Source organism: Bacidia gigantensis (genome assembly GCF_019456465.1).
Source record: "Bacidia gigantensis strain McMullin 20006 chromosome Unknown contig_74, whole genome shotgun sequence".
NCBI classification, from domain to species: domain Eukaryota; kingdom Fungi; phylum Ascomycota; class Lecanoromycetes; order Lecanorales; family Ramalinaceae; genus Bacidia; species Bacidia gigantensis.
In genome coordinates this window covers 1,484,971-1,497,696 of record NW_025408613.1, presented here as the reverse complement: position 1 = coordinate 1,497,696, position 12,726 = coordinate 1,484,971, and the positions used below count along the sequence as shown (strand labels likewise).

Sequence of the window (12,726 nt, the reverse complement as noted above, 5' to 3'; positions counted from 1 at the left end):
AAGGCAACAAATCAGGAGTCCGCATGCGCTAGTCATGTCTTGTGCTCACCACTTTTTCATATCTCAGTAGCATCACTCCGCCAAATACCTCATTCTATCACAATTCCATCGAGCGACACCGGCTGGTCAGCTGCTTTGTAGAAACGGCCCAGGAGCTCTACCTCGGGCGTTGGGGGGCACGGTCTCCGGGTATACTGATATCCGAGCGGGCTTGGCACGGATCGGTTCCGTCGCACGAGACTCCAGTATTGTCCTCCATCACCTCAGCAACTTTGTGCATCTTTTATCATCTCTAAGTAGGACTCCAGCAATGAGAATATGGAGAAGGGCCTATTCAAGTGTATCGATGCAGATGGGTAGTAGTGTTGAAGGGGCCTATGGTCAGTATGTCATTCGTGAGGAATTAAAAGAAAACATGTGGCGGGCTCAGTGAGATGCTCCACCTTCATTACGCTCTGCGTTGCTCATTGCCTCTTGCAGAAGTTGCCTTACTCAGCAGAACGTCGTTGTCAAAAGCGCAGAAGACCATCTCCTCAACAAGGAGCGCAGGACACTCAGGCGTTTTGGTCACGTGCCATCTCTCCGTCGCTTGATCGACGAAGTCGCAGAGCCTCCGATGCTGGTGCTGGAGTATCTCGAGACAAATCTGCTCACTGAGTCTGGAGAGAAGAAGCTTCAGCCATCAGATGTCAAAATCGTTGCAAAAACTGTTCTCCAAGCTTTAGCTGCACTGCATGAAGAGGGGATTGTTCACACCGGTAAGTGGCATGCTGATGTTGCAGAGTTCGTCAGTTCTGAGACGAACTATCCCAGATATCAAACCTGACAATATACTCGTCAATCGTGGCGATCACAATCATCGTTTCAGCGACATTAAGTTGGCAGACTGCGGCGATAGCACACACATCGATGACGTCGTTGAAGACCACATCATCTGGACTGGGGGACTCCTACTGCCATCTGATCATTAGGAGCTACGGTATGGTTCCCTTTGACAATGATACATTGTTCTGCTAAAGACAAGTAGCTTATCAGTTTTATCTGGGGGGAGCATTTCCATATTTTCAAGCCGCGAAATGTCAAGGCGACAGAGCCGACATATGCAGCAGAGGTGATGCGAAATCAACACAAATTCTTCGGACCATTTCCCTTGAGCTATCAGAGTCTTTTGGATAGCGAACGAATCGAGATACTTTTCATGATCATGGAATTAGTGGAAGAATTACCTCTCGAGGGATGACAGAGAGTCTATTTGCAAGCTCATGAAGCTAGATCTAAAAGACAGACCCTCCGCCAAAGTGCTACTTCAGGATCCTTGGATTGCTGAATCAAAGCGTGAGAAGAGCGCAAATATGCACCACGCAAGAGCATGGCAGCAAGATAGCATCTCCACCCGCGCCAAACTATGTTACAGAGGCTGCCTCCACTTTTATCGTATATTCAATAATATGCCAATCACACCCTTTCACTAAAAGCCAAGCTTCCACTGCGCGCGAACACAACTGTGCTACAGACTTGAATCTTAGGATGTGAACCAGCGATCAGCCAAACGAAGAACGAAGGTGACGATTCAGAGTCACTAATGCAGGGTTTTGTCACTGCAGAAGCCGATTTTGGGCGACCACCAAAACGCCTTACCCTGTAATCCTGCACTTGGACTGAAGACTATGGAGAAAGTCTAGACGTCTGTGATGTGGTGTAACCAGAAATGCTTCAAGTGAGTACCAAAGAATGACACTTGGGCGCAGTTTTGATCTTGTGCAGAGCCTTTCGCGGCCACCTGAACTGTGAACACAGGCACAAATTGTTGGATTGATGGATGCTATTACCTATTGATTAGCATTTATTGGTCACGGGAAGAACATGGAAAATCTCCGGCAATGTGATGCACAGAGTCAGCGGTGTCTCTAGGAATAAAACCGAAGTCCCATCGGTGTAGTGCATTTTCAACAACCTGTAGCGTCGCAATTCAACCCTTGAGACGGCTTTGCGTTAAGAGCTTCCCCTTAAAGCGAGACCGAAAAACCACGATTGATAAAATAAAGATGCCTATGCCGTCGCAAGTTTTGTTTTTTGCCTTAAGCGAAAGCACATGCTGGGCTGCATCGATTGCGCCGTCATCTTTGTCTTAAGGCGATCGGGGGCCCTGTCCACACCTAAGTCGTTTCAGCTGATGTGCGATGATTCAAACGCCGAGAATATTGGCACATGTGGGGAGGCACTAGGGCCTACATCATGGATTCTGAAGAACGCTGGAGCATTTCTCATGCAGGGCGAGCCACATCGGGTGATCGGTGGAATTGTCAATACATCCGGTAAGTGACTGACTCAGGCTCGAGATCTAGGCCTTGGACTGCAGGGTGCACTTACCTGAAGACGCTACTGCACGCTCAGCATCTAAGTCAAGGGTGGTCGCGAAGCGAGCCGTGGTTTTCGTAAGGAGCCAGGTTTGCGAAGCTTACCTGGCAATTTCCGTCTGCAATCAATCTATTAGCAGTTAACGTGATTAGATACTGCAAGAAACTGAGAATCAAGAAACGTGGAAGGAGGGGATCCGGAGTTAGAATAATCATTGCTTCTAGGGGTCTTTTTCATCTACCGCATGCACATTTTCGACTCTAGCCTTGAGATTCCCACCGGCTGGCTGACAGAAGATCTGAGAGCATTGCTCATACCCTTTTCGTGTCGTGCGAGGCACAAAGCCATCGGCCATTGCGGAGCTGAACCACGTGCATGAATGGGTCTGGGTCGAGCGCCGCCCTGCATATATGCGCCAAGCCATTGCTCATCTCGTACCTTGGGTCATCTTTGCTGGCTCGGAGTAGGATTTCAGCTGATATTTTTTGTTCTTTAGCGCTCGACGATGCAAGATGCAAGCCACAACGCCATACTTTACCGTGAGAAAGGCAGATCAAGGCATCCATGTCAGCTGAATATGCCCTGCAACTGACTTACTTCGCCTGAGCTCGGTCTCTTCAGTCGTTGTAGCCTGATTATTTTGTCCACCAGATGCATTTACATCGCCCTGCAGGTAGTATATCAAAGACTTGGTCTTTCTCTCGCAAGCCTAGCGACTCTGCAAGCTCAAGGATCAAGTGCATGATTCATAAGCAGACCAAGATTGTGATCTCTCTCAGCTGGTTGCACCTATTCACCGGGCCCAGACAAAGCACCAAACTTCGCAAGAAGACCTCAATTTAACTATGATTCTGCTCATCTCGTTAAGTTTGAAGGAACGTGGCTGCAGATCGACCACGTACGAGATCAATAGTCTCAGTCCACCCTAAGATCCGACCGTAGTGAGTTTGGGTCTGCCCACAATGCTCGCAGCGTGATAACTCCGAGTCAAGAAGCGGCGTCATGACAAATCAGCATCCCACCCATATTGTTCTCGACCAACATATAAACTCTCTCAACTCCCATATCGCCCCACAAAACACCAGCACCCAAAACCCCGACCCCCCAAATTCGCACCAGCAAACCACAGCTCCCTCTATCCCCTTCACCATCTCAATAGCACCCAGCAGGCTCACTCTTCCCATCCATACCCAGCTAAAATGCAACTCTCCCTCCTCAACCTCCTCGCCCTATCAACCGTCCTCACAGTGTCGACCGCCACCCCTATCATCGAAGGCACCCCCGCCCTCGCTTCCCCGCTCAAAAAACGCGCCTGTCCCGCCGACTGCAACAACCAATACCCTCTCGCGCGCAAACTGGGCCAGCCATGCGGTGGCTCCTGCGACACCACATACCGTGCCGGGCCGGAGACTTGCTCGTGCAATTTGGGCGCTATTGTGAGTCCCCTCCCCCTCCCCTCCCCCCCTGCCTCCGTCCAGGAGAGTTGTGAGAATTGCCACGGACAGGGAAGGATTGGGAAGGCAAGGCTGATGTATCGTGTGTGTGTGTGACGTAGTTGTTGTGTAAAGACGGGTCCTGGCAACTAGTCGCCGATTGCGGCAAGACGGGCCAGGTCTGCTTTAATAACCAGCCTGGTAATCCTGCTGGAGGGAGGACTTGTAATCCGAAGTGAGGGGAGTTGGGTGGATTGCAGTGTTAGATGATCGGAGGGGGGGGGAGGGGATGCTAGTGGTCTGGTCTGGCTTGAGCGGGGTGGATTAGGTGTGGGAGGTTGGGTCAGCGTTAGTGATTGTTGGGGGTGTAGGCGGAAAGTTTAGGTGAGTTGAGAAGATGGTAGACTCAGTTGTCGGGGTGACATCGAGGTGTAAAAGTGTTACGAATGCATCGAAAATCTTGCCAGTTCTGTTTACTCATACCCGTCCTTGAGCCGAGTTTCTGATCCTGCTTCTCGAACACTGGCAAGAGGACTGCGAGCTGTCTGCATTGCTTCGGAGGCGTGATCGCAGGACCCATGCAGTTTAGGTCAGGAAAATTGATTGGAGACGCTCCCTGCGCCTCAAATTTGCTGATTCGGAGGAATTAAGCAGACAGAAGTAATAAAATTATCTGTGGTGCTGCTGGGGACATCTGTATTTTTCAATCCCATTAGAGACGCAAGCGAGGAAGCTAGTACGTCCCAATCCGTTAAATTAAATCACTATAATCCCTCAATCTATGTACGAATCTCCTCCACATCTCACAAAACTCTCAAAACTGATACCCATGCGCAGCCATCGGATCCTGCACCTTCTTCACCGCACTCCCCCTATCCCACCAGAACACGCAAATCAACGGCTTACCCATCACAGCAGCCGTAACGTCCTTGCCCTTCGGATCCGCCTGAAAGTCCGTCAAGCGCAACGCCCCGCTCTCTATCTTGCCCGTAACACAATGATTCGGCGTCGCCGCGTACCCCAGCCCGAACACCACACCAGTGGGCACTTTCGCCTTCGTCGTCAACGTCTTCACATCCACCACCGCATCGTCGTCGCCAACGAAATCTGCGTAGTGCTGCCGATCCCACACTTTGACCAGCGTCTCGATTTCTTCGGGGTTTACGCCTTTGGCCAAAGATTCCCCTACGGCTTGTGTGTTGCTGAGGTTCCAGTGCAGTCCCATCGCTACCACGGGGTTCTCGGCGAGCTGCGAAATTATGGTGGTGCGCGGGGATGGAGTGCCGGAAACGACGTTGCGGACGCGCCAGATGCTGGTTATGACGCAGTCGGTTTTGACGACTGCCTTGACCTTGCTGGGTTTGGTGGTAGATGTGGGCTTTGATGCGGGAGGAGGTTGAGTGGCTTGTGTTGGCTTTTGGGCGGGGGCTGGCTGGGAAGAGCTCGTGCTGTTTTTGGTAGTAGACGCGGGGTTAGTTGGGGGAGGAGGATTAGCTTGCGTTGGCTTCTGTGCGGGGGCTGGTTGGGAAGAGCTAGCTTGTGGTAGGGGAGTAGGAGCTTTAGACGGGCTTGGTTTTTGCGCTGGTGCTGCTGCGCTGGAGGACCCGGCTTGTCCAGGGGGCGGAGGAGGGGGAAGGCCAGACGGTGCGGGTTTTATCGGAGGAATGGGCTTGGAGGAGCTGGGCTTGGCCGCTGCAACGGTGGATGAGATGACTCCGTGCGCTATTGTTGTCCCTACTTGTGCTATGAGGCCTGCCCCAGTGGCCGGCTTTGATGGCTTCTGTGACATGATGATTAGACTTGAAGAATTGTTGTAGTTTTAATTCAACGGGTACGGCAGATGTAACTGGCGAGATACTTCGAAAATTCTTGGCTCAGAGGTCAAGAGATGTATTTGAGGCCGCTATATATCCCCAACCACAACGCAGGGCGGCTTTAGTCAGCTCGACGCATGAATGGAATCGCCCCTCGGCAAAGCCTTAGTCATGAGATATTTCCGCTGACAGGACTTCGATTGAAGCTTAAAGTAAGGCTTTATTTGCCAATCCGACGTCAGCATGCTCTACATTGCCTCCATTGTCAAGGAGAGCGAGTTAATTTACTTCCCTAGTGCAACCAGGGAGGACAGGTGACTCGATTTGTGCAGCATTTCCAGAGCAATGTCTCTCTCCAGCTCTCACTTATTAATAAAAACCGTGTAAGAGTCTTAGTGTTGTGGATATGACCCTGTAATTCAGAAAGTGGAAGGATAGCAAGCCAATTCCGCTAAGGCTAGCATTGACTTGAAGCTGACGTGCTGCATCTATTGAAGTCGTCGAGCTAGGAAAAGGATAAGATTCGAACCTTTGGTTATGTATTGTAGACGATTGAACATTTGAAATGGCAGACTAATTGATGAGATCTTACGTTTGGGACATAAATTATGTCGACCGGATGATTTGGCCGTCTAGGAACAAGCGCTGATATAATCTCGGAACTTTCTAGGATAACATTCTTCTTTGACAAATACTTTCCGAATATCCACTATCAGTGCTGTCCGTATTCTCCAACAATTCATTGCCATCCGGGTTCCGACTATGCTCAAATGCCGTCAAGTCGACCCCTCAGCAACATTCGCACCCGACTAATAGTCCATTATATTTCCGCACAGCTTATGACGACGGATAGTAAGGTCTATTGTCAAGAATGGCCTGTGAATTTCCATCACAAGAAGAGCATTGGTACATCTTTGTATTTGTCAGGGTTTCCACTTGGCGTGCCAGATCTTTGACCAGGGAAGCTCCGAATTCTGGTATTTCGCCGAGCACGCGGTTGAAGTCGGGGCACTTGAGGAAGTCGCTGATGTGTCGAACTGCAAGTTCCGTCATCATGTTCCGTAAGTCCCGTACTGCTGGATCTGAAGGAGGAGTATTATTATAAAATAACTTCGACCGCCTCCGAGAAATAGGCGATCTTGGAGGTGAACCTAGTCTCGCCCGGTTCGTAGGTCTGTTGAGATGAAAACTTTTCTTGGGCACGTTGTTTCAGATCCGGCAAGCCATATTTCTCAGCTATGACATAAACTTGGGCGTCGAACAGGAACTCAAATTCATAATCGTACGACTCAATGGCTGGCCGCTCGTAGTCCGCATAGTACATAAATTGTATCATGGCTTCAACTACGAATGAAACGTCCTCTTTAAGCTCGACCTCGCCTTGAGCGTTCTCCTATCGTGGTGTCAGCGGTCAGTAGGTAAGATCTCCAGAACTGTCGACGGACTTACCTTCCAATCACGCTGAAACATGCTGTTGAAGTAATCAGATTGCGAGGAGAGCACCGCTTTGTGTACTGGAAAGCGCATGTCTTGACAGCATATCACGAAGTCGCCTGACGTCTTGCTGGAGGCATACCATCTGCGAAGATCAGTATCTGGATTGACCTTGACTGATGGTCTGACTTACATTTTCATTCGAGCGCAGTGCGCTTCCGCCGGTGATGACATGTTATGGCAATGAATTGAGGCAAGAGACATTTAGTTGAAGATCAGGGTGGGAGAAGTTCAGCAAGGCCAGTGAATTGAATTTAAAGGGAGTGCATTGTAGTGGGCCCTGAGAGTATCGGATAACAATGCCTTTGATGAACAATAAGCCCCTGCGTACCCGGGGTCCAGGAGAACAAAGCGTATTTGACTCAATGATTGAGCCCCCGGAAAGCATTGACGAAACAGTATTGAGGTAGGTTGTACTGAGATTTGAGGTTTCGCGTCTGATTGTGCGATGTTCACTCGACACCATAGGCTTGAATATCTAAGACTGGCTTTACGAGCTGACGAAATCCGCCATCAAGAGACATAGGAGAAAGTGAGAGAGGAGAAAAGACATCTCAAATCAATACAAGGCAATGAGACTCAGAGGAAAATGCGTCTCGAATAAACATCATCGCGCAAGGAGACTCAGACTTCTTCACTTGTCTGCCCTCGAGGCTAGGAAGGCTTGCTACTAACGCAATTGAGTCGAGGAGCTTCCCATCTCCTAGGTGATACGTTGGGTAGAAAGAGCCTTGACATAGAGAAAGCGCGGCTTCCTCAAAGCTTTTCGTAGTCGCAACCTAGAGATAATCGTTCTGCCACTTAATTCACCGCATTACACCTAGACACGAGAGTCTCCTCTGAAACCTACTCCATTGGTTCGTCAGATCTTTAGAGCAGGTTCTCAGCTGAAAGAGTGCGAGAATGGATGCTGGATGATTTTCGGTCGCGTCACATTTTGTACGCGACGTGACAGTGACGTCATCCGTCACCAATAAAAGAGATCTTATCGATAAGATCTTTGTTTTGTCAACACTCGAGTAGCACAACGCAATCATCTTAGTCGAAATCAGCAAGCTGGTGATCATGTTCTGATGATGAAAAGTATCTGTACGGATAGTAAGACCTTACCGTATCTTTATACCCAGAGTCAAGTGGCTCGAGTGAGAAACTTGCGCTGCGCAATAAGACGGCGTCAATTGCTGTGTCCCACGAATTGCTAGCTGGAGAACCTGCTCCCCAAGGATGGCCCACTTCTATGATTCGTCATCCGATGAGAAAAGCGATGATGAACGTACGCCGCGAGACATCGTGAAAGACAACTTGCGCTATTGCATCAATAACGTTCATTCGACAGGGTCATTCGCGACCTTCGGTGTTGTAGAACGCTTTGCTAACCCTGGTATTTCTATCGATCCACTTGGCCTCATCAGGCTCCCGCTTTCAGAAGAAGATGCAAAGGCTATTGTCAGGGCGAGCAACAAGGCCCCGTTCGGTAAAGGTAACAAGACGCTGGTGGATGAGTCAATCAGGAAAACATGGCAGATAGATGCTGACAAAATACAACTTCTCAACGATGGCTGGCAGGAATGTCTGAACCGCATCGTTGAGCACGTATTGGGCGAACTCGGCGTCGCTTGTGCATTGACCAATGTCCGTGCAGATTTGTACAAGATGCTGCTCTATGAGGAAGGCGCAATGTTCAAGGAGCATAAAGAGTGAGTGACTTTTAATGCATCAAGATCTTTAGCTGACTGTCAAAAGCACTGAGAAAATCCCTGGAATGTTTGCAACTCTCGTCATCTGTCTTCCGTCGCAGCACACGGGCGGGGCTGTTCGACTGCGTCATGGGCAGAAATCGCTTCAGTTTGCCACAAGCGAGCGTTCAGCGTTTGACGCCACCTTCATTGCTTGGTATGTCTCTTATTTGTATGTCTCTGATTCATCGCTGAGTTCATGCACAGGTACAATGATGTAACTCATGAGGTATGCCGGCTCACACAAATTTAGCGTTCAGATGTAACTGACAGGTACTCTGGAAGATCGAGCCAGTTCAAGGAGGTCGTCGCTGGGTCTTGACATACAATCTTATCAAAATTAACCACCAGATCGATCAATCCGCTTCCATGCTCGATGCGCAGATTCAGCAAACGGAGTCGGTCTTGAGGCAGTGGTCAAGCTTAGACGATGCCCCTCAAGCCCTTGTTTATGCCCTAGAACACAACTACACAAACAGAGGACTGACTTTGGCTGGACTCAAAGGTGCCGACTATCACCGTGCCCGCCATATGACACAAAGCTGCGCTTTGCATGGCGACTTCTTCACCCTACTCGCTAACCTGGAGATGCATGTCACGGACATGAACGGAGAAGACTGCGAAGAGACCCAGTCTGAATATCTGCTTCCTCACATCGTGGACGTCAATGGAAATAATCTCTCAGTCCATAGATCTTTCAGGATACCAGACTCGCTCTTTCTAGATTTGCCGGCTTATAAAGACAGAGACCCAGACGTCCAACATGGTGGAAATTACACCGGGAACCAGTACGCGGAGATAGAGCAGTATTTCAAAGACAGTGTAAGTCTGTCCTCATAGACTATGCAACAGTATGACTAACGTTGCCCATAGGTGATGATTATTGTGCCAGCGCGTTTCATTGCCAGATTCTTGCTGACAAGCAAATATGGTCCTGGACCATTAGCCAACCTTGTAAAATCGCTTGTGTATAAGCTGAAACAGAACGATGACCAAGACCTGCGCAAAATGCTGCATCAAGTTTGTGAATGGCAATTATCCCGCAAATACAAAGGCAAAGGAGCCAACGATCAGTACCTTGGTACCATCGCTGTCGCTGCCGTCTCTCTTGAAGATCCAACACTTTTCACCAAAGTCGTGAACGAACTTACCGACAGCTTCTCTGAAAGCCTCTATGATCAATTGGGTGGTCTTCTTTGGCTTGATGACATGGTTGTGCCAGAAAAGGAGTGAGCTTCCCCAATTCGAACGTCTTACTGCCACTGATCCAGACAGCGTCATTGAATGTCTCACAAAATCTGGCAAGCTCTCTCAGATCAGCAAAAATATCGAAAGATTTCGTTTAGGGTATCTCCGAACAGATCCTGCCCCCTTAGACGAGCTTGAAAAGTCACGTCTACGGAGATGGGTGGACACAGTAGTGTTTGGTTGCTTGCACAAGATTGAGGATGTTCACGATGAAGATGCTACCACTTTGGTCGATATGATCGTAGGGCGCGAGGAGGAGCCCTTCAGTCAATTGTAAGAGCCCTTCCCTTTTATGGTAGCCCTGGCGGAACGTCCGCCCTTCGATTGCAGAGAACGTTGTATGAAGTATGAAGGAAACGGCAGCAACAACCCGTGGCTAAACCTCGAGGCTACAACGCCCTTCCGTGTTGCCAAATCATTTTCATTAGAAATTTGAGACATCGCTGACTCTAAACATAGTGTTCTCTATCAAGGCGCCAGAGTCTTCGCGGCATACTTTGCAAAGGACCTAACTTTCATGAACGCTTTGCTAGTAGAACTCTTGTATCGCCTAGCACAACCGTCCCAGTCCAACATCTATCTCGAAAGCCTTCTCCAGCGAATCTTGAGTCCAGCCTTTTCAACCTTCAATCTCAGCTACTATGCCTTATCAGTGAAAGCTCGCGATTCCCGTCTCAAAACACTTCAAATGGAAATCGCTGGTCCAGCCCAACAGCTCTACCAGCGCGCGACCGCCCATGAAGGGAAGTTGCCGTCACGATTCCTCAACAAAATCGAGGATCAAGTCCCCAAGCTCACCAACGAGCAAGTGAAAGAATTCCTCACCCCATTTCTGCACAAGATGATCAACGTCATAGACTCGTCTGCTCCACAGGCGCAAAAGACCGCCCAAATACTCGCCGCCACCTACATCCAGCGCTTTGTAGGAATAGAGCCCGCTAAGCCAACGGACTGGGCTCGACCCGAAGAGATCATGGACCCCACCAAATGCGACACCAAGAAACAGTGCAAAGAGTGCGCAGAAATGAACGCCTTCTTGAAGGACCCCGAGCAGCAAACTTTTCAGATCCCCACCAAGCCGTCCGGCGAAATCAGCAGCCACTTGCGATACCGATACGACTACTTCAAGAACTTCGAGCAAGAGAAGGGGGGTGGGGGTGGCTGGGAGGTTCGCTCTATTACGAAAACTCTGAAATGGTGGGAGAAGCGGCATACACAGTGGGAGGAGCGCGCGGCACAGGCTGTGAGTGCGCTGCAGAAGCTTCCGCAGCCGGGGCTTAAGGAGTGTTTGGGGAAACGGTATGATGAGATTGTGGAGTTGAGGGCGGTGAAAGTGGGCGCGATGGAGGATGTTGGTGAAGGGGGGGGGAAGGGGAAGGGGAAGGGGAGGGGGAAGGGGGCGTAAGCTTCGCTCGGGAGGGAATGTGGAGAGTGGTCAATAGAGGGTCTGCGTGGGGGCTGTGATTGGAGGCAAGGTGCTGCTGCTCTGTTCACGGTTTAGCGAGGGAGTTCTTGGTGGAGGAGCACAGTCTCTGGAGGTCCCGTCTTGAGTTTCTTGCTCATAAGATTAGAGCGTGCGGGTGCTTGTCGATGAGTGCCTGCATGGCATGCAGAATCAACTCCTTGATGCGAGTATTAGTAATAGAACTCGTAATATTGATGTTAGATATACATGGTGACTGCATCCCGTGTGCGACCCTTGGCCGTGGAATTCGTGTAATCTATTCATTCACGTGACCGGCTCTGAACGGCGTCGTGGTGGCTGCTGCGACTGAGGGCTCCGCCCGCTTGATATGGGGGTGGTAGGAGGAGTGGAGAAGAATCGTAAATTTCATGTGATTTGATAGTGCTACAGAAGGTGCGCTTTGGGCTCTTGAGCCTGTGTGGTATCTTCACTAACTTTCATCCATAGGTGATGTGGTGGCGATTCTGATATTTCCAGACGACAACTCAGGCCTTGATCTAGTTCTTCTGTGGCTATGGAGCATGTGCAGACAATGATACCACGAGCCAATCTCTTTGTGTGAAAAGTGCACGATGGCACTGGATATGCGGGAAGGAGTGTGACTATTCCTGCTCTGCGATCGGCTGTCGTTGATGGTGCACTTGGTGCCGGTATCGAAATCAGTAGTGCTCGTTTTTTGCGGATTTCAACGAATCGATTGGTGCATATCCCAATCACGACGATCTTGCTGTAGGAAATGTCATGTATCATGAAATATGTCCGGCCGTGCGTTGAGTCTGGCTGTCATTTCTGCCTAGTTCGAGATGGTCAATGGTGCCACGTTTGTTGCAAATCCTCGTGGTCTGGATCGATAGTGATTCAAAACGATTTCATGATCCCGGTGTTTAGGAAGACATTGTTGGAAGAGGTTGCAAAATGGTAAGATTACGTTTCGCGGCGTTCATACTCGGGGTCAAAAGAAGAAGGGAACGAGTGATTTTCGTTTCTCTATCATTGAATGAATCTTAAAATCACATGCCTTCCCTCCTAAGTGCATCAAGTTCCCGCCGACAGTGATTGGATTAATGTGAATGTCTGGATTATCGTCTCATCCTATGCTTCTCGATCCATGATGCCGAGGACGCACGCTGCGCAGACGTTTCTGTAGTGATCAAGATTCAGCTGGGTCTGATGATAAA

At 49.6% G+C, this 12,726-nt stretch overlaps 4 protein-coding genes across 4 annotated transcripts; 2 read left to right on the top strand and 2 right to left on the bottom strand.

The window, feature by feature from the left end:
• Positions 1 to 346: 346 nt before the first annotated feature.
• KY384_000833 (uncharacterized protein) lies at positions 347 to 971 on the top strand (the record flags this gene model as incomplete). The annotated part of the gene is made up of 3 exons (XM_044809367.1): positions 347 to 429; positions 481 to 758; positions 793 to 971. The coding sequence occupies 3 exons, from the start codon at positions 347 to 349 to the stop codon at positions 969 to 971; spliced, it is 540 nt and encodes a 179-aa protein (XP_044665354.1).
• Positions 972 to 4,605: 3,634 nt separating this feature from the next.
• On the bottom strand, positions 4,606 to 5,580 carry KY384_000832 (uncharacterized protein; the record flags this gene model as incomplete). Its single annotated transcript, XM_044809366.1, has 1 exon — positions 4,606 to 5,580. The coding sequence occupies one exon, from the start codon at positions 5,578 to 5,580 to the stop codon at positions 4,606 to 4,608; it is 975 nt and encodes a 324-aa protein (XP_044665353.1).
• Positions 5,581 to 6,704: 1,124 nt separating this feature from the next.
• KY384_000831 (uncharacterized protein) lies at positions 6,705 to 7,132 on the bottom strand (the record flags this gene model as incomplete). Its single annotated transcript, XM_044809365.1, has 2 exons — positions 6,705 to 6,998; positions 7,055 to 7,132. 2 exons carry the CDS (start codon positions 7,130 to 7,132, stop codon positions 6,705 to 6,707), a joined length of 372 nt encoding a protein of 123 aa, XP_044665352.1.
• Positions 7,133 to 8,323: 1,191 nt separating this feature from the next.
• On the top strand, positions 8,324 to 11,488 carry KY384_000830 (uncharacterized protein; the record flags this gene model as incomplete). The annotated part of the gene is made up of 7 exons (XM_044809364.1): positions 8,324 to 8,796; positions 8,843 to 8,992; positions 9,043 to 9,064; positions 9,121 to 9,657; positions 9,709 to 10,064; positions 10,111 to 10,356; positions 10,543 to 11,488. 7 exons carry the CDS (start codon positions 8,324 to 8,326, stop codon positions 11,486 to 11,488), a joined length of 2,730 nt encoding a protein of 909 aa, XP_044665351.1.
• Between the last annotated feature and the right edge of the window lie 1,238 nt (positions 11,489 to 12,726).